Below are 22,560 nucleotides of genomic sequence, written 5' to 3' on the forward strand. Positions count from 1 at the left end.
GATTGATGCAGTTGCTTTATTACAAATGATGTTTCAAAGTAGGCTTTACTTCGTTTTAAACCTGTAAAAAGCGCCAAAATCTGAAATTAAGCAGTGAAGCTTGTTTTTCGTTTTAATGCATCTTGTAATGCAACATCTGGTCGTACTGAACCATCATGCTGGAATATAAACATCAGCAGAAAAAGCCCATTATTCCCCCACCTGCGTTTGGAGTGGTGTATCTCCACCGCTCTTATTTTGATGCTACAATCCATTTGCAGGCTCAGGCCCGGCGAATGACAGACCTCAGTACGGCACCTTCGCTCGTCCACGGGTGAGTTCACGCCTATCACGCTTGTCCTTGTGCTCCCCGTGGACTGCGTCGAATGCTGAGCGGGAAATGAAACAGCATCTCCTGAGGGGTAAACACTGGCAGCCCCTCTTAACGCAACAGAGCGTCACGATTGCTCACTTCAAAGAGCCCTCCTTGCTCACTTTTATACCTATTATGACAAAATTCTAACGGGGCTTGAGGTCTAATTGGGAAACTGCTGGCAAGATGAGGATAAGTAGATTACATCAAGGTGTGGAAAAGATAATCTTGCCGAGGTGAATTTGGGCCGTGAGAACATTGTGAGAAGATGATCGGCTTGTAGAATCAGATCTGATTTAATGTTCCTCTCTAAAAAAAATTATTTAGATTTTTTTTATGGTGAAAGAAATACATAAATGAATAAGAAAGCCAATGAAATGTCATGAATGTATATAGACTGACTTATTCACTATTTTGTCGAGGGATCAAACTGACAATTTTCACCTGAGATTTGGAGCCAAATTACAGAGGGGTAAAAATGATTTTAGAAAGACAGCAGCATCATTATTTTATGTTCACACAGAGATTGGTAGTTCTAGTAGTAACATCTGTTGACTTTAGCAATCTTTGTCACATTATATGCCAACGGTGACAGTTCAGAAAATGGGGAAAAGCAATTCCTGCGTTTTTTTGCCCCAAGTTTGCACGCCTGTAACTCAAGAAATGTAAAAGATATCTTAATATACTTCTAGATTCTGGTTCTTAGCTAACTTTTATTTTGGTATCTTCATTCTAAAGGCTCATGGTTCAATCCCAGAGATTTGGAGATCTTAATGCAGCTCCATGAGTAAAATGGCCAATTGTACAAATTTTTTGTGGTCAAAAACCAAATGTGGGTCACTTTTCATACAGCGGGAACTTATTGTGTTTAAAGAGAACTGTCTGAACAACACAGAATGCTGAAACTAGAAATGTATCTTGTTTCCCTTTAATAATTGCATACAACATCCCTCTCTGAGCGCCAGAAATCCACTGAAATGATCAAGTTGGGCCCAACAATTTTACTTGCATGCATCCTTAATTATAAGTCCAAGTTTTGTGCATGTGTGCATGAATATTTAAACAAGTCTGCTGTTATATTCTTATAATGAAGGAACATTATACACACTTATAATGCCATGCCATTATTCCATTTCTCAACACATCATTCCCACTATATCCAGTGATTTATCCACAAAATAAGCACATGTAGTAGCCTCATATGAAATGGAAACCAGCCATAAACCTTTTACCCCACTCCATTAAAGCGGCAACCCCTTAAAAAAAGAAACCCAAAGTGGTCCTGATTTAGTGGATAATGATGAAGGCAGTCCCTGAAGCCAGAGCCAAGGGCAATGTGTTGGAGATGAATACACTGAAAGTGTAAAGTCAGGAGAAGGGCGTAAGGGACAAGTGCAGTAGTGAATGATCACAATAGGCCAGTGGCTCGACCACTTCGGCTTTGACTTCTTGCCAGGCTGTTCACACTTGATTTATGTTGTTTTCACAGGGTGTTGGACCACGAAGAGGTAGAAGCGCACCAGCCCGACTGCTTCACTCACAGACATCTGCAAACTTCAATACACAACAACTGGGCTTCTTAATCTAATCGAGTCCTTAACATGGAAAGCAGGAAAATGCAAATAAATTCAAATGCAAGAGACTGTAATGCAAGAAAGGCTAAGAATAAAATAGCCATGCAAAGTTATTTTTGGACTATGAGGGTAAGTCCTCTCAGATTCTTTTCTTTTCTTTCTTTTTTTCTGGCCTTTTATCTCTTGGGTTAACACCAGAACTTACGCTAAAATATTAAATCAAGGAAGTTCAGCTATATCTGTGCATTGGTGCATAAGCAGCACAACTGTTTTCAACACTGATGGTAATAATCAGAATTGTTTCTTGAGCAGTAAATCAGCATATTAGAATGATTTCTGAAGCATCATGTGGCATTGAAGACTAGAGTAATGATGCTGAAAATTCAGTTTTGATCACATTACATTTTAAAATGCATTCAAATGGAAAACATAAGCAAATAGTTATTTAAAATTTTACACAACTCACACTTAAATGTGCTTCACGTTCTGTTAAGGCCAGACTGAATTGATCAAGGATCCTATTAAATTGAATCATTTTCAGCCAAGGTGTTTTTCAAACTAATTTTAATAGCTGCTCTTTTTGGTCTGGCAAGGAAGTCTGAGTTCTGAAGGTTACTGTATGTTTTCATTATACATTGAGCTCTTTTATCTCAAAAGATCAAGGCAAATTTGATTCCTCATGGTATGACCTCATTACGGAGTTATTTCTACCTGATCCGACTCATAAAATCACTTTCATTAGTATTACCTAATGTAGTCAGGCTGGTTGGGTCACAGTTAATAGCGTTTTTAACTTGGAAAAAAACAGTTAATTTAGATGTTACCACATGAAACTTATTTTTAGGTTACCTGACAGCACATTAATTGTTTACAGTGTATTTCTGAGCAGGAACTTAAGCAGGTGTGGATTTCAGGGTATTCGGCAACCTTATTCAACAGCAGATGTTCATGCAATGGACTTCATCATGGTCAACAAGGCATGAAGCCTTTCCACGCTGTTGGGCTAATACTGTTATTAGCTTGTGAAATGGAACTTTAACCGCTGCTGCAAAATGAAAAACAGGGCGAGAGGGAGAGAGAGAAAATAGAAAGAGAGGAAACTACAGTATTTGGTCCCTTCAGTCACACTTAGAATATGCATAATTGTGTTTTTAATTATATGAACAAAATGTCAAATGAGCTGACATGCATTTTAAACAAAAAATATAGCACAAACACACTTTTCAAGAACTTTTCACAATCAATCAATCAATCAATCAATCAATCAATCAATCAATCAATCAATCAATCAATCAATCAATCAATCAATCAATCCTGGTGTCACGGATTCAGTATAATGAAAGTGAAACTGTATAATAAAAAAATGTTTTAAATACAATAATATAAAATAAACCAATAACTAAATAATAAATAAATAATATAAAATATTAAAACACTATTTTTTATAAATTTTATTTTAGCAAGTTGCCACATTTTCATTTAGTTTAATTTGATATACTAAAACAAATCTGAAAACTGAAATAAAAAACTGCATTAAAACAACAAAATTACTAAAACTTTAACTTAAAGGTATAGCGGAGGATTTTCTTTTTCCGGGTGGGTAGTCTATACTATTGGTCCACCTAAGTGTCAATCATTCTGGTGATATGTTTACGTAAGGCTGTCGTACGTGCTCGTCCCTTAGTTTTCGCTTTCTGCGTATGCGCACTTTCAGGTGTTTATGTGTGGTGGTGAGCTAGAGCTACGTTTAAGCCATTCATTGAAGCTCGCCGTTTCACCGGGTCCTTTGAAAATGTCTGAGGGTCGCAAGAGAAAAAGTTTGTACGAACTGTATGAGAAGAAGAGAAAGGCCTCAGAAGAGAGAAACAAGATCAGAGTGTTTTTGGGAGATTGTTTCACACGATGGCGTGCGCTGAAAACACAGGTTGGGCTTCCCACTGATGCCTCAGTCGCGAAGTTTCTACTCGACAGGGAAAGTTTGGCATGCTATTTGGAGAAAAAGTGCAAATCTTCTTTTGGAAAGTAATCTTGTATGAGCGATGCCGACAGCAACTTGTAAACAGAGCGTGCACGAGGAGAACCTCGCACACGTTTAATAGGCGTTCCCTCTCGGGAGCAGGTAGAGTGTTGCACATGTGCATTTTTTCAAAAAGTGGAGAGGGCGGTCCTTATCTAAAATTCGGAAAGATCCTCCGCTATACCTTTAAATTAAAATGGAAAATATAAAAATGAAAAATTAGTCTCAAAATATAGTAATAACACAAAATAACACTTTAATGAAGATTATGACTGTAAAGATCTAATAAAGGCAGCATAAAAGTGATATATACAACTTGTACACTGACTCAATGATTCAGACTGGACTCTCTGACTCAACGATTCAGACTGAACTCACTGACTCAACGATTCAGACTGAACTCACTGACTCAACAATTCAGACTGTACTCACTGACTCAACGATTCAGACTGTACTCACTGACTCAACGATTCAGACTGTACTCACTGACTCAACGATTCAGACTGAACTCACTGACTCAACGATTCAGACTGAACTCACTGACTCAACGATTCAGACTGAACTCACTGACTCAACGATTCAGACTGAACTCACGGACTCAACGATTCAGACTGAACTCACTGACTCAACGATTCAGACTGAACTCACTGACACAACGATTCAGACTGAACTCACTGACTCAACGATTCAGACTGAACTCACTGACACAACAATTCAGACTGAACTCACTGACTCAACGATTCAGACTGTACTCACTGACTCAACGATTCAGACTGTACTCACTGACTCAACGATTCAGACTGAGCTCACTGACTCAACGATTTAGACTAAGCTCACTGACTCAACGATTCAGACTGAGCTCACTGACTCAACGACTCAGACTGTACTCACTGACTCAACGATTCAGACTATACTCACTGACACAACGACTCAGACTGAACTCACTGACACAGCGACTCAGACTGAACTCACTGACTCAACGATTCAGACTGAACTCACTGACTAAACGATTCAGACTGAACTCACTGACTCAACGATTCAGACTGTACTCACTGACTCAGCGATTCAGACTGAACTCACTGACTCAACGATTCAGACTGAACTCACTGACTCAACGATTCAGACTGTACTCACTGACTCAACGATTCAGACTGTACTCACTGACTCAACGATTCAGACTGAACTCACTGAAACAACGATTCAGACTGTACTCACTGACTCAACGATTCAGACTGTACTCACTGACTCAACGATTCAGACTGAACTCACTGACACAACGATTCAGACTGTACTCACTGACACAACGATTCAGACTGAACTCACTGACTCAACGATTCAGACTGTACTCACTGACTCAACGATTCAGACTGTACTCACTGACACAACGATTCAGACTGAACTCACTGACTCAATGATTCAGACTGAACTCACTGACTCAACGATTCAGACTGAACTCAATGACTCAACGATTCATACTGAACTCACTGACTCAACGATTCAGACTGTACTCACTGACTCAACGATTCAGACTGAACTCACTGACACAACGATTCAGACTGTACTCACTGACACAACGATTCAGACTGAACTCACTGACTCAACGATTCAGACTGTACTCACTGACTCAACGATTCAGACTGTACTCACTGACACAACGATTCAGACTGAACTCACTGACTCAATGATTTAGACTGAACTCACTGACTCAACGATTCAGACTGAACTCAATGACTCAACGATTCATACTGAACTCACTGACTCAACGATTCAGACTGTACTTACTGACTCAGTTGCAACAATTAGCAGCTAACAGGAGAGAAGAATATCAGTGGGTATTGACTACAGTTATGGTGCTTTTAGGCCCTTTTTTAAACTTGACAGCCACAATCCCCATTTGTTTTAATTTCACAATATTACTGTATCAAATAATTGCAGCTATATTGAGCATCGATGAAGCACATTTAAAAAATCTGGCCTCAAACTTATATTAGTGTATATTTATATGTATTAACAGACACACACACACACACTAACAATCAATTGATGAGTTTTGTTTTCCCAGTATGCAGCTGAACATACAAACACTTCAGCCTATGCTGCACTTTGCACATTTACCACAAGATGTCAGTAACTCAAGCTAGACAGTGCAATAGATGGAGATGGAGCCAGAGAAAGAGAGAGAGCCCTCTTTTCCTTAACCGTGGCTTTGCTCTTGGCAGAAAACACTGCACAGCAACAGACCAGACTGCTACTCTTTTACATCCACAAGATAGGGAGAAAACGTAGCTTGTCACTCTCTCTCCTTCTCTGGCTATTCAAAACAAGCCACTTGGTATGTGAGACATCTTTCGAGAGGCCACACGAATGGCGTGTCACTCTCCTCTTACAGGCCATTAGAATATAACGGAGTGATAGACTGTATTCTGAGCCTACATTCGATACTTGTAACCCATGTTTGAATGAATTTCATTCTGCATTCCTAGAAAGTGCAATGAGAAGGACTGGATGAAGAGGAGAGTTTAGTTTGTGGGTTTTACAGCTTCCCAGACGATTTACTGAATGGCGGCGGTAAGCGTCAAGTCTGAAAGCAGTGCATTTAAAGGGATAGTACACCAGAAAAAATGTACAAAAACTTGTATTTACCCTTTTTGGTGCTAGAGGGTCTATAGACACTATTAAACTGTCATATTATGGCAAGAACAATGTGAAGAGACTAATAAAATGTATGTTTTTGTGACATGCTTTTAGATTGACATGAGAACGAGTAAATAATGACAGAATTTTCATTTAAAATGTCATCTGTCTGAGCAAATTTCAATTATCAGTGGATCTATGGTGATGCTGCATGCTTTTATAACCAGCTCACAGTCTTTCTGTATGCCCATGCATTCACATCTCATGCATATGCATGACTTAAAGACACAGGGATGAATTAGGTTTATTCTCAGCGCCTCTTGATTTTCACATTCTGGCCATGCGTCAGTACAGTGCTCCGGCGCTGACACCTCCATCACACGGCAAAACAAACGGCAAATGATTTATGGCGATGGGTAGCTTTGAGTGACAGGACGGGGATGAGTAATTGCTGGTGGCTGCTCTGGCTTCCTCTGTCCCATCCTCGCTACATGCTGATGACTAATTACACTGCTAGATCCACAGGCTAAGCGTCTGCAATTACACCTGGCTTCACTCAGGGGGTCTCGTACACAGTCTGACACACATGGTGACACCCGGCGTTTACTACATCAACCACTCGCCGCCCGACAGCCACATGTATGAATGCTTTCTGCACAGACGGAGGGGGCCTGAGATGTGAGGAGAAGAAAGAGGGGGACATACACAATATCTCAAAGTGAAGGTGAAAGGGAGCAAGGTGGATTAAGTAAAAGACAATTACTAATAGAGAAGGGATATATATAGGCGACCACTGATAACAGAACATCAGCAACAATATTATTATATTAAAACTAGATAATTATAGAGTAATATTGTAATAATGATAGATAAATAAATCAATAAACGTTTTTTTATTTTTTTATTTTTTTATTTAGATACAAACCAGTTAATTATCATACACCGGTAACACATTCATTTTACAGTGTCCTTGTTACATATGTTAAATGTAGTTACTATAGTAATAACTATGCATAATTGCATGCAACTAACCCTAAACCAAACCCGGTTACACTTTATTTTAAGATGTCATTGTTACAGTGTAATTATATATTTAAGTACTCAGTAATTTTAAGCAACTACTTGTACTTACTATAGGGTTAGGGTAGGATCAAGATTTGGTTTAGGGTTAGTTGCATGTAATTATGCATAATTTACTGTTATTACTATGTAACATACGTAACAAGGACACTGTAAAATAAAGTGTTACCCCAAATCCTCATCCTAACCCTAACCCTATAGTAAGTACATGTTGTTAAATAATATTACTCAGTACTTAAATGTATAATTACACTGTAACATGGACACCTTAAGAAAAAGGGTTTCACAAAATGTGTCTTTGTTACACTAATTATACATTTAAGTGAGTAATATTAAGAAACTACATGTATTTACTATAGGGTTAGGATTAGGGTTTGATTGAAGATTAGGTTTAGCATGTAATTATGCAAAGTTTATAGTTATTACTATAGTAATTAAATGTAACATATGTAACAATGACACTGCAAAATAAAGTGTCACCAAATAAAGTGTAACCGTATATACCAATTAGGATTTTGATTCATCCCAGTGAATCATATCTTTTGATTCTGTTCACCAAAAATAATAATTGAAATGTATGCACTGATTAATTCAGTGAGTCTTTCTGCAGGTTACAAAACTACACTGGTAAAGGCGACGAGTAATTATCTGAGTATTATGAGCAGGGCTGGGTAAAGTTTTTTTTTAAGTAATGCGTTACAATATTGCCTTACTCACTAAAAAGTATTTTTTTTTTCTTTTTTGGTGAGTAGTGTGTTAAGTTACTTTTGCGCAAACGTTCCCTGGTGCTATTTTGCAGTTTCAGAAAACAATTCCGCCACAGACCAGGAAAAACCTATTCTAAAGTCAGTGGCGCATGTTATTCATATGCTATTTTAAGTGCGCATCCTTGGCCATAATCAATGTAGTGTGTGCACAACGCACACATACTTTGCTTATCTCATCTACACAGACGCAGCAGTTCTCATTTTTAGAAAACCATACATTATTACAAGGAAAAATATTCCACATGAGGGAAATCATTGTTGTGACCATGAAGATGTGAAAAAATAGGCATAAATCTAGCTTACACATTTACCCAAATTTTTATTCGACTGTTTAACCGAAGCTAATTTGGGTGGGTTTCTCCATCCCCATACAATGTCACTTCTCTGTCTTTTACGGCCCTGACGAGATCAGCTCCTGGCAAATCCGCCGTTATAATAGCAATCCGCCATGGAACAAGCGCGCCTGCTCTTAAAGGGAATGTGAGATGATGCTCTGATTGGTTTATTTAAAATTAAGCCCAAACCACACCTATGAGTAATGAAGCTATTTCAGACCAACCTATTTTAGATTTGCGTCGGGCGCAAGAGTCATTTATCCCGCCGGTATAATAGCAACAGCACCCGAGATCCGCCCACAAAGTTCCTTGCGTTTCGTGCTTGATACTTGCATCTCAGATCGTTAAAATAGGGCCCCAAAAGGGAAATGAATAAGCCTCAAGCTGAAGGAAATGTAAATTCACACCAGTACAGTAGCTCAAGCAAACCTTACAGATGTGCTGCCATTCTGGATTCCAGAATAATATGAATAAATACATTGCAATAAAAACTAAACACAAATGTGATGTTAATCCCTAATTATAAGTAAATACCTGCTCACATTTAGTCTAGAACTACAATAACCATCATGTTCACACAGTGCACACAACGCCTCTGAACGTAGGCCTACTCCCGATTTCTGTAAACATGGGGACAGAAGAGCTGTCAGTCAACTTGCTTATCTGAAAAAGTAACTCCAGATATTTTACTGTAAATTTTAAATGAGTTACTTTACTTGTTACTTGAAAAAAGTAATCTGATACACGTACATGTAATGCGTTACCCCCAACACTGATTATGAGGGAGTCTTTGAATAGTTCACTCAAAAGAGCCCTTTATAACAAAAACACCACAACAGCACTCATTTACAAATCTAAAGCTAAATGACTGATCAAAAGTCTCTCTTATTTCTTATCATTATATTTGATTAAATACAATGTTTATGAGCATTACAGTATATTGGCAATTGGCTACTCTGACCTCTTGGTTATAGAAAAAGAACATATCAGTCAACCATTATATATAAGACATGCGTCATATTTTCAAACCGAATACCAGATGTTAGTGCAATCACAGTTTGAGAGGGGGGCGCTTAATTGCCTTCCAACCAAACGATCATTTAAACCCATTTAAAATTTTGTTTTGATATATCCGAGCAAAGCTGTAAATGATTCAGACAGATCTGTACATGTTTAAAGATTAATCACTGAAATCTTCAGATTTCAGACTCAGTCCCTGGCATTGTTAGTTTATAATTAATTTAAACTGCACTCTTTTTAGAGTCCCAGCCAGGTCTCATTAATAATCATTACTGATGTAAAATAAGGACGGAAGACATCTATCACCCATCAAGATCTGAGACTCGCCCACACAAGTTTCACAGGCAAGACAGAACGAACAAGCAAACAAACAAATGATCAAATGCAGCGGCTGCGACATGACTCTTAAATTTTATATAGCTCAACATACCCTCAGAGTGCTCGCCTTACGGGGTCATGACAGTCTGAATGAATCCTGATTAATCAGAATAATTAAATATGGGTATATAGGACATATATACAGTATGGACATATGTAAATATTTATGAAATATAATCGGCTGTTAGGCGCAACAAAGTGTCTAAGAACGATGGTAGTAAAAGAGCAGTATATCTCCTTTCAAACAGACGAGAGAGAGAGAGAGAGAGAGAGAGAGAGAGAGAGAGAGAGAGAGAGAGAGGGTTCAATCCCTAATTGCAGTGCATAATTTAAGACGGCTGAATAGCAACATGCAATTTGTCTGAGATGCCAGCAAACATGGCAATGCAAGACACAAATGTAGTGCCTGCAGAATCCTGCATTATTTACTTCTTGAGCTGTTTAATTAAACTCTGTCATTACTCTTCCTTCCTCTTCTCCACACCTCTAATATCTCCTCCCTGCAGGACAGCACGAGAGCAAGGAGAGGTAGAATGAGATGAGGAGAAGAAAATGAGAGGCTACAAGACAAACCAAAAAAAAAAAAAAAGCCTCCTTGGGCAAAGCATCACTGTTTTCCTTTCGTGTTGTTCTTTTATAACTTCCTGTTTGGGGTTACAATGTTTAATAAAATAAATAATTATATGTACATATATATACATATAATTGCAGAATGGATCGATATCTGACAGATCCCAGCTGCAGATCAACATATATATATATATATATATATATATATATATATATATATATATTATGTCGATCTGAGGCAGGGATCTGTCAGATATCGATCCATTCTGCAAATGGGACCCAGAATCCCAGACGGTCCCTTCACACCACCTTTACTCCGTTGCCTAATGCATAATATGCACAATGCACAGACAAACATATCTAAGACTCTCTAAGACTCTCCATCTCTAAGACACAAACATACACAAACCTGCAGGACTATTAGCTAAATAGTAAAGACAAAAATGGTGGAAAAAAAACTTGACCAGGTACAAGATAAGATAAATTCGTATAGATTTTAACTATAAATCTGGTGATTAAGAAAGAAAAATCCATAGACATGTTAGGTCAACTTACCTATACCTTACAAATATATTTACTGTGCATTATACTAGATGTATGTCCCATTTTAACATCCTTGTCTGCTGTCCCAGTACATGACATTGCTGATACACATAGTGAAATATATAAGCACTGGGAATCATTCACCTCACCTGTAACAAACACATACACTGTTTTGTCTGGATTTCCAACAGTCATGTCCACTATGATCTTGCCCATATCTGACCATAAACAGCAGAGACATGCAAATAAATTCAACCTGGGTAGCCATCATTTACCCTTTATGCACATGTGCACACTGGGGTTGTCACTGTGGACTTATAAAATGGTCATTTTAGTAGAAGACATGCTTATTTTCTTTGCAGAGAATTTAGTGTTAAACCCATCCAAAGCCTTACAAATCTGTGTTCTTCAATTAAAGGCTTAACCGTATGTAGCTATATAGCTTTTATTCATGTAACTTTATATGGCTGAGAGTCGATTGTAAAGATAGAAGAGTCCATGAAACAGTGTCCAAGTTAGAATATAGTGCTTATGTGTGTGTGTGTGTGTGTGTGTGTGTGTGTGTGTGTGTGTGTGTGTGTGTGTGTGTGTGTGTGTGTGTGTGTGTGTGTGAGTGCGTGCGTGCGTGCGTGCGTGCGTGCGTGCGTGCGTGCGTGCGTGCGTGCGTGCGTGCGTGCGTGCGTGCGTGCGTGTGTGTAATTATTCAGGGAGAGTTCTTGGCAGCACTTTCATTTGGCATCACAGTCAAGTTGCTTACAGGCACACCGTAAATTATACTCAGCAAAGTGTTTTCTTCATTCTTCCATGATCAGATATGTACAATGCTCTGTATTTTATTCTTCTGATACAGTAATGATGCAGATATGCTTATGGCATCATGAAAACGGGTCATTATAAACAGCACCCACCTCGTCCTGAAGTTAGCTGGATGCGGGTGTCCATCGTAGAGGGATAAAAAGTCATAGTCCTCCTCCACCGCGAATGATTGAAAGACTATTTGAATTCGGTTGCCCTCCTCAGCTACAATAACCCACGTACAGTTTGCCCCGTTCTGATATCCATATGGAAAACCAGGACTTTCAATGGTCCCATTCCTTCCTTTTAATGTTCCACCACATGTATATATGAAACCTGTAAAGCAAAAAGAGAGCAGTGTTCACTAGGGTCAGCAGTGCTGGAGACATCAGAAACATTACGTGTGTGTGTGTGTGTGTGTGTGTGTGTGTGTGTGTGAGAGAGAGTTTTATATGTAGGCAAGGTTGTGTGGAAAGTCCTTATATGGAGATGGTTTAGGTGTGTATTAAGATTTTGTGTCCTCACTTCTAGAATAATCAAGATTAATGGTAAAATCATAAAATATGGGGAAGTCTGCAAAAAAAGATGAAAAAAAAAATGTTTGTGCTCATAAAAACACCTGTTTACAATTGCTAATAAATGAAATCCACGATTACCAATTCCTACAGTAATGCATTCCCATTTTTATTGTATATTATACATTTATAGATGTCTTAAATTCCATACCACAATGATAAATATATGTTTATGCACACTACTGTATCAAAGACACAAACACAACCATCACATTTCTTAATCAGCAGCTAAATCACATTCAACATGTCAAATCTGATTGGTTCTTGCGTGTCATGCCACACCAAGTTTAAACATTTTAATTTGTGAGTGAACTAGCCCTTTATTTGTAAACTATACAGTTAAGTTGAGAGTGTAAGCTTGAGGATTGCCGTTCGTTCTTGACTGTTTTATTAGCCATTGTGAAACCATGACTTATTTCGAAGAGAATCTGTCTCACGAGCTTTGAGTGGAATTCAATAACATATTGAGTGAAGGAAAGCTTGTTTGTATAATTAAAGCAATCTTCAATTAGAAGCTACTGTCATGAGGCCAATGGAAATCCTATATTATACACAGAGGTGTTTTTACTCTGTCGACGGTATTCATTTTGGGATAACTTTACATCAAACAACTGAAAAACACACACAATCATGCTCCCCATTACCAAGGAGTGCATTGTCGGTTAAAATAGAATTAAACTACATTTTATGATCACAGTCAATGACAACAGTGAAGAGAATATAACCGCTATTCTGTCACAGAAGACAGCTGTGCACTTGATGATGCACATGGCAGCACCTAGGCAGTGAATTAGTATTCCTTTGAGCTTTGTAAGTTGTAATTTATTGCCACATTTTAAGAATTGATCTGGGTCCGCCTCAATCGGACCGCCATTTTGCCCTCTCTCACCCACGAATTCAACACAGGAGTGACTCAAGCAACCCAATTTTCCCGCAATCCAACCTAATGATGAATGAATCAACCCAACCAGTTCTATCGCATATTACAACACAAAACCTGAGCAGTTTGGAAGGCAAAGTCTGTCCAGATCTAATCAACGGTGAGCTGGGACAATCTTTGGAATATTTGTGGGAATGTGGCCACACTGAACCACATTAACCCAGTATTCAGCTCGCTCACATCTGTAGGGTTTTCATCTGTCTGCACACATCAGTCTCTAAGCTTTAAGGTAGCAAACGTGTATGAGTGTATGTGTGTATGTGTGTGTGCTCACTGGCCCTGGGCTGTACAGTAGACTATGATAATAATCACATGCTCATGACATAGTCTGAATAATCTTATTTAACTTAGAAAAAAAAAATCATGGATGGATGGATGGATGGATGGATGGATGGATGGATGGATGGATGGATGGATGGATGGATGGATGGATGGATGGATGGATGGATGGATGGATGGATGGATGGATGGATGGATGGATGGATGGATGGATGGATGGATGGATGGATGGATGGATGGATGGATGGATGGATGGATGGATGGATGGATGGATGGATGGATGGATGGATGGATGGATGGATGGATGGATGGATGGATGTTTTTTATTTTGTCAGAACGATTCATTATATCTTTCCCAAGCCTAGACATGTGTACGATCTGCTTCCTGCCGCCCCTGATTGTTCAGTGGCCCGTCAGTGATTCAGTGTGAAGGGTGGAGGCCCTCCAGGCTCTAATTGCACCATAAGCTGCCATGGGAAATTAGCACCAACGTGGTCGCCAAGGAGTTTGAGGAAGAAGCTCTCTATCACGCACACAGACACAGGCACACACATACACACACACAGGCACACACATACACACACACAGGCACACACACATACAAACAATGATTAGTTGAGAGCGAGGGGACTGGCTGTGTCTGTGAGGAGGCAAGCCAGTCATATGGTCACTGATGGTCAGTTTTGTGGGTTGTAGATTTGCTATGACAACATCCAGTGGGTCTGACTTAAGATTAAAATTACATGACAGAAGGGAGATCTAGTAACGAAAGACCTGGTTAACTAAAATCCTACAGAACTTCGAAACTGTTTTGCGTTTGCGATCTTGTGTTTTTTGGGTATGATGTATTATGGGGGATTTTGCTAAATGGTTTGACACATCTATAATATATGTAGTAAAGATAATTATATATTCATGTCATTAATAGTCTATCTATACCAGCATACGATATCTTCAAATTTGAAAACCCTGATATTCAGTGGAAACCCATTTTCATCATTATGATCGTAATACCTGAATCAAATTAATATCTGCGTATCGGTTGTAATGAATTTGCACATGCATTTACCAAGTGACTTTCGAGCATTATAAATCACTTGCAGATGCAATTTAAATTGTTTTCATTGACACCACACTATAATTTACGCATATGAAAGGACACCTAATCATATTCATTAAGAAAAAACATGCATGTGGTTTTGCGCATCTGAAAGATGCAATAACAAGTAAACGAAATTAGTAGATCGCCATTGGCATTTTTTTTGCATGCATACTAGATAAACCTTTATTAAAATCACAGACTGCACAACGAATGCAGAGAACTAAGATTTAGCCTAAAGTGGAATTTACTGTTGCCGCAATAATTTGTGTTTATGATGCAATAAGAAATGCCACAATTGCTTCAGCATCATACGTCATGTATATTTTATTATGCATCTTTGTAGTGGGCTAGAATCAGGTCCGGGGATATGTGAGGAAATATTGCACTGCATACAATTATTACTAAAATATGAAAGTATTTTTCATTGCCGTTTTTAAGAACTGTTGCTCAATAAAAGCTACAATGAAAATAAAGAACAGCTGTTAGCTGTGCCTGCAAGTCTTAATTTGTTAGTTTTTAGGGGAAGATTGGATTTATATGCACCTACAAGCCACAATTTGTAGAATAGCAAGAGAAAAATACAGTTTATCATTGACAAAAAGTATAATATTAGATGACTAGCGCATTAGCAAAGCAAGTTTAGAAAAAGATCAAATTGTCAAAGCTAAACACAGTGTTTTGAGATTCGCCATATGAATCAATTGTTTAAGTAGTTTGTGGTATTTACTAAGATAGTTTCCAAGGGACCATATCACATGGTTCTAGCCATGATAAGATTAGCTTAGAGAGTAATTTAGGTTAAAGAGAAGTAAATGCTACACACGGAGAGCTAGTTTTTCAGTGATAAGGAAATAAATCTCTTCCATTGCGAGTGTGTCCCCCTCATGAGAGTCCCCAGAGATGGAAGACAGCTGGAAGATCATCCAGTTCTCACCCTTCCTTAAGTAAAAAGATTAATACAGAGATTTTAGCCCACTCCGTCTAATACAGAAGCTAAAAGAGCTCAGCATAGCATTTGAGAAGCTGCTGATAAAACAAACTGACATGACCATAATGAAAAAAAAAAAAAAAAAAAAAACAACTAATTAAGATTTACTATTTATCTCACTTCTCTCCCTTAAGGGGCTAATTAACATGGGGGATAGAGGAGAAGTGTAGAAGAGCTGGTTATGTGGACTTAGGGCACCTACACATCTCTAGAAGTACAGAGAAAAACTCACAAACCTACATTTTCAGGAGATTATGTTATATTTGCTGTAGTTGAGGTGATCATGAGCTTATTGAGAAGAATCAATGAATCATCTGACCGCCTCTGCCCATTACAAACATTACAGGCTCCTTTTTTTTTAAGTTTAATACAGAGTAAACATATGGCTTGAGGGAATGATCTCAAAAGTTTATTGGTGATTCATGTTGTAGGGTAGAGAGTTTAAGGAGAGGATAAAGCTTCTTATAAAGGAAGGCGGTAAAATTTTGACTTACACAAACACAATGCAACATCAACTTGAACCAGTGATCTAAAGGAGATCACTCACACTAATGAAAAGTTTGGAAGACGTAGGCTTGCCCAAATTTAACTAGCCACAATTTATTTAATTTTACAAGGATTTAAGAAGATGTTCAAATAAAAACATTTGTTCAGTATAAATTGTCAGGTACGGTGATCAGTTATATGGTTTTTCCATTTATTCCAACATTATGAAGCTGCAGACTCGGAGCCTGCATCTACAGTCCCGCACCCAGAGTCCCGCATTCTCTGACCCCTCGTTTTTCGAGACAGCGCCTCCTGCTGTTCGAAAGATCGTATAATAATACCCTTATCCAAATGCCATTGAAAACAATAGGATGCAATATTACGGTCTTGTTTTATTGAGTTAATTGCGTTTTATAAGTTATCCAAATAAATATTTGTGTTCCCTGCTTAATGCAAGTGCCAAAAAAAGCTCATGTTCTCTGACTAACAAATTACCCAGTAGTTATTTTTTGAGCGTGAGTGTAATTGAAAGAAAATTACTGATGGAAGGGATACAATTACAGATTGAACTATCTTCTGAAAAATATTATGTGATATATTATATTGCTACAATGTTTTTTTTTTTATTCAAATTCCAATTTTTCTTTCAGTTCAACCTAAAATGGTCTAATTACATTATACCATGCTAACATTACAAAACCTGTTTTTGATCTTTTGAATGCGAAGCAAAACTTAAATAAGAATAGACAAATCACCAATAATAAACAATTCTGTACTTTATTTAATGATCACCTAAACAAGAAAAAGCAAAGAAAAAAGGAAGAAAGAATTGTGTTAGTGACTTTACTTTTCGTCTTCAATTGCATTAAAAAAACTCCTCATTTATAAGTCCCTTTGGATAATGCCTAATAATCTCACATAGGCCATGAATTATGGCCTGTCCATATAAATAAATTAATTAATTAATATATAAAACATTGCATAGGCTATATGGCAATAATAGGAACAATCCAATTGACAAACATATAAACATTTTTATAATACATAAATTATACAAAGTAAAATAATTACTCCGGCATTAATTAATTCAATTTATAGTTTTAGGAGAAAAGGTCCGGTAATTAAAAAAAGGTCAAACGGTGGCTTGTCTACAAAAAGTCCAAGGTTAAAGGCTAACGTTAGCTATCAAAATATTTTCGGGGAAAAAAGGCGAAAAAACATACATTAACGGCTCAAATTTTGTTACAAACCATCTTTACAAATATTAAATGGACTATTATGTTGGTGTATCGATGAGCTATAAAGTAGTTTGATTAAAAAAGAAATCGAATGAGTATGATTCGCTAAATAATATTTACGATACTCACGTTTCGGCTTAAGTTCTTCATGTTTATCCGATCCAATTTGATAGGAGGCGCTGTCTCGAAAAACGAGGGGTCTGAGAATGCGGGACTCTGAGTGCGGGACTGTAGATGCAGGCTCCGAGTCTGCAGCTTCATACTACTCATTTATTCAGCATAGTAAGCAGACATACTCATTTTAAAGACATGAAGCACAAACCCCCTTTTTCCCATTAGATATGTTAGGTGAACTATTACCTAACATGTAATTGTTGGATGCGTCCGTCGGGAATGCCAAAACCTCCAAAATCACACTGCAAAAAATGTTTTTCTTACTTTCCAGTCCTAATATCAAAAAATAAATAAAAAAATGCTTATATCAAAAGATATTTTGTCTTGTTTTCTGGGGAAATAAATCAAAATTAAGTGAGTTTTTGCTTAAAACAAGCTAAATGATCTGTCCATGGGGTAAGAAATATAATCTTGTTTCTGTTTGAATATTAATATTATTTTTTTTACCCCATGGACTTTTAAGCAAAAACTCACTTAATTTTGATCAATTCCCCATTTGATCAAATTTTGATCAATACATAATATCTTATCTAATTTTACTTACCTAGTAAATGCATCTTGATTTAAGAATTTTTAGATATTTGGAAACCAGACAAAAATACTATGTAAGAAAAGCATTTTTGCAGTGCACCACTTTTTAATGGAGACATAACAATCCAGCTGCTTTTCACGCTGACCATCTTGGATCAGCTACAGAAGCCAGATAACATGTTCCAAAATATTCCAAAAATGTGGGCTTTGGCACACATTCGCTGGTTTCTATCTGGTCAAAGCTAGTCACTGGCTGGCCATCTAGCCTCCACCATCTTGAACCAGGAACGAACCAGGAACAAACCAGCAACCATGCTTTTTTTTGCATCGGCAGACTTCGTTTTTTAGTCGGACGCCATCTGTTTTTTTTTTTTTTTTTTGGAGAGAGAGAGAGAGAACTCTGATTGGCTGTTCAGTTTAGCGAACGAGTCAGTGCACGAGAATAAGAGCAAAAGTGATGAAAGTGAGCAAAGTCATGACGGCACAGACAGAAAGGCTGTTCTAATTTTACATCATCTAACCTGAGCATTCGAATGCAGGAATATATTCATAATCACATGAGCGGAGTGAAATAATGAACGTGAACAGCAGGATTGATATTCAGAATGGTAAGCAAGCGCTGCTTTGTTTATGGTTTGTATTCCTGCAGTCTTAGTTTTGCTTTCCCTTTTTGAATGACGTATATAGACTAATATACCTGCTTAAAAAGACATTTATCTCCTTTACACGCAGACGTAGAACGCACATGCTAGTTGACAGTCACCTGTAGACCTTCTGGTGTGCTCAAGCACAGATTTTTCCCCGACGTGAGGCGACAACACAGTCGGCTTTCATCAGTGCTATTTCGTTTGCCGTCGGTTTGGTGTCTTGTACCAACTAGGAACCAGTTAACATATTCCGAAACACTTGTAAGCTGTGCTTTGAAATATATTATTTAGTTTCTAAGCTAGTCATTAGTTAGCCATTTAACCCGGGCCATCTTGAAGCAGCAACAAACCAGCGACCAGTTGCGGATTAAAGGGTAACTCTCGCCAAAATGCAACCTAGGCTCTTTTTGTTAATCTACCCGAGGCAAACTTTCATTTAAAAGCATAATTAGAATGGAAACGCCACTTTGAAGGTTGACTGTATTTTCGTTTTAGGTTAAATGCCTTGTGAATGGGAGTGAAGGGGGCTCTTCTATGATAACATCAAAAATCGCTATTTTTAAAACACTAAGAAGGCTCGACACAACATGAAACTTTGTTGTTCAAAATCTTCCTTTTTAGTAAACTCTGTGTACACAAACAATGTTCTCAATGCTGGAGTTCATGTGTAGAGCCCCTGGTGATACTTCCAGCAAAGTTTCATGTTGTGTCGAGCCTTCTTAATGTTTTAATAGCGATTTTTGATGCTATCATAAAAGTGCTCCATTCACTCCCATTCACAAGGCATTTAACCTAAAACGAAAATACGGTCACAAAAAATTTAAAAAAGTGCTGTTTCCATTCTAATTATGTTTTTAAATGAAAGTTTGCCTCGAGTAGATTAACAAAAAGACCCTAGGTTGCATTTTGGCTAAAGTTTCCCTTTAAGTAGTAGTCTAACGGTTAATGACCAAATTGGACGAACTAGAAACCGGTGAAAATATTCCATAACACCTAGAAGTTATGCTTAAAAACATATTGGTTTCTAGCTGATCCAAATTAGTCATTAGCTGTCATCTAAGATGGACCATCTTGGATCAGCAACAAACCAGCTCCCAGTTGGGGATTGAGTGGTAGTCAAAACCGCTAATGAAACAAGTAAACACATGTTTAGAAACCTCTGGAAGCTGTGATTTGGAACATTTTAGATGGTTTCTAGCTGGTCTAAGATGGTCAAAGTGCCACTAATAATCTGCTTCCTTCAAGTGTTTATCACTTTGTGCATATTATTATATCTACACACTGCTAATTGCTCATTTTCTTGAAGAGATAGAAGCATGTCTTGCTCTTTTCTCAAGCTGTTTGTTGATCCTGACACTATGTAGATGTTCACGCTAATTACTGAGGTGTGAGGCGAGGCGGTATGCTCTTCCTCTCTTCTAGCACCAGGTTTCGTTGGCAAAGATTTGTCTCTTTTTTACCTTGGCAGCTGGCCACTCTTTTCTCTTTTTCTCTGTCTTTCGCTCATGCTTCCTCCTGCCACCCCATATTTACAACAAAGGCTGGCGCCACCTGGGTCAGCATTTCCACATCACATCTTTCTTACCCCTAACAATGAAGCTGAGTAGTCTGGCATTAAAACAGAAAGAAATAAAGAAAGATCAAGCTCGTTTTTACCCAAACTCTAGCCAAGACCCCTCTTAAACAAGACCTATCTGCACAATCCTGTATCGATTTGAATCTGCTTTAATTCCTTTTGAGAGCATTTAGCCGTTTCTGCATTCAACCTGAATAAGAACAACTGAATTTGTGCAATAGGGTTGGGATCGATTCCATTTAAATTCAGACAATTCGGCTAATGCACTTGAATTTATTTTTAAATTCATTTATGCACTAGTAAGTGATGTTTGAACATGGAAAACGACAATAAACATTTCAGTTTTTGTGCCTAACATTTTGGACACCGATCATCGACACTCGACAGTATGGTAAACCAGCGTGCACAACTGTAAAACTGTAAAGACAACTATAATTTCGTTTAGATCATAAAAACTCCCACAAGCAAAGTATCTGATGCCTTGAACCTGGTAAATGGTCAATCAGTGACTATTGTACTCTGATGCAGCTGAATGCATTCAGTCATAGTTGCTCATTTATACAGTAAATGCTCGATGAGGTTTACTGCTAAATGTAGCAGCACTGTCACATTTCATTGACAATAACACTTTATATATTGTGCATATAAAAGTATTTTTAATTATGCTGTGTAATGCACCTTATAATGCATTGTATGGTCTCACGAATAATTGTAATCAGTTATAATACATTATAATCTATTCATTGAACACCTAATGCATTAAAACACATGACAAAGAACCGGATGTAACAAGGAATCTGCAAATACTCTAATGCATTTTAACTTTAGTTGCAATTATTTATGGAATTATATAATGGATTATACATAAAGGCTTTAAATAAACTGTCTTAAATTTTACAATCAACACAGACCTTAATCCACAGGTAAGTAGAAATTTGCTAGCCTGCCAGAGACCTTTGGATGCCATATTATTATTAAACCTCAAAGAAAAGCTTTTCTACAGATAAATGAGATTTCTAAAGGAAGCGAGGCTTTCCCTTTAATTAATTATTAAACTGCACTCCCCAATGATCAAGTCTTCTTAAATGGAAGGGTCAGATGAAAGGAATATTTTATTCCCATTCCTTACTTCTAATTCTCAGTAGACCTGAAACAATTGCCCCTATCAGAATGAGTGAGAATATTCCCCATCCAAATATGCTAAGGGAAAAAAAGTCACAAATCAGAGATATTACAGTATTATAGATATATAGTCTAAAAATCTAGTGAGTTGTCCGAGTACAAAGCATTTCATGCATGCCACACGTCAAATATTGACTCACTAGTGATTACTGATGCATAGCCCATATAATGCAAATTAGCACACTAAATTGAGAGAGCCCAAATCATTTCTATAAGCCTGTATTAAAAGTCTATAAAATAAACTATAACCAGATTTAGTCCTTCAGCACCACGTATGGCTCCAAATAACTGTGGTTTTGAGGACTGAATCCACAAGACAAATCAAATGTCCATTCTAGCAACCAAAACAACACTGAAGGTGTTGCTTTTTCACATCCCTCCTTAATATTTGATAGGGCTACCAGAATATGTCTACTATGAAGGTGTTTGTAAGATTTTAGTGTATATCAGCTACAACTAATCAGCAAACTTATTTTGACATTCAGATTTCATGGGAAAACTGTCGTCACTGGATGAGGGCAAGCTGTCTTCTTAATGCTCGACTTCTTAATTCTATGACAGCAGTATCCTCAAGGTAGGACCTATGATTCAGAGGATCTTGAAGACAAGATGAAACCAAACTGAAGGACATGAGAAAACACACCTGAGAGCCTGATGAGAGAGATCCTTGGAGAGAAAGCTTGATGTACTTGAGGAAGCCGTGAAATGTAGAGTTACGAAGGGAAATGTGTGTGAAATGCACACAGCTGTTTTTGTACCAGCGTATCTTGATATCTC

At 37.7% G+C, this 22,560-nt stretch overlaps 1 protein-coding gene across 1 annotated transcript in view; it reads right to left on the bottom strand.

Annotated features, from left to right (window-relative positions):
- The window catches only part of csmd3b (CUB and Sushi multiple domains 3b), a 455,685-nt gene that overhangs the window by 385,794 nt on the left and 47,331 nt on the right, over positions 1–22,560 (bottom strand). The window contains exon 2 of the mRNA XM_081376961.1: positions 12,179–12,401. Within this exon, the coding sequence (XP_081233087.1) occupies positions 12,179–12,401 (223 nt within the window). The remainder of the gene's footprint in view (positions 1–12,178; positions 12,402–22,560) is intronic.

This window comes from Scardinius erythrophthalmus (genome assembly GCF_964197995.2).
Source record: "Scardinius erythrophthalmus genome assembly, chromosome: 10".
Classification (NCBI taxonomy): Eukaryota; Metazoa; Chordata; class Actinopteri; order Cypriniformes; family Leuciscidae; genus Scardinius; species Scardinius erythrophthalmus.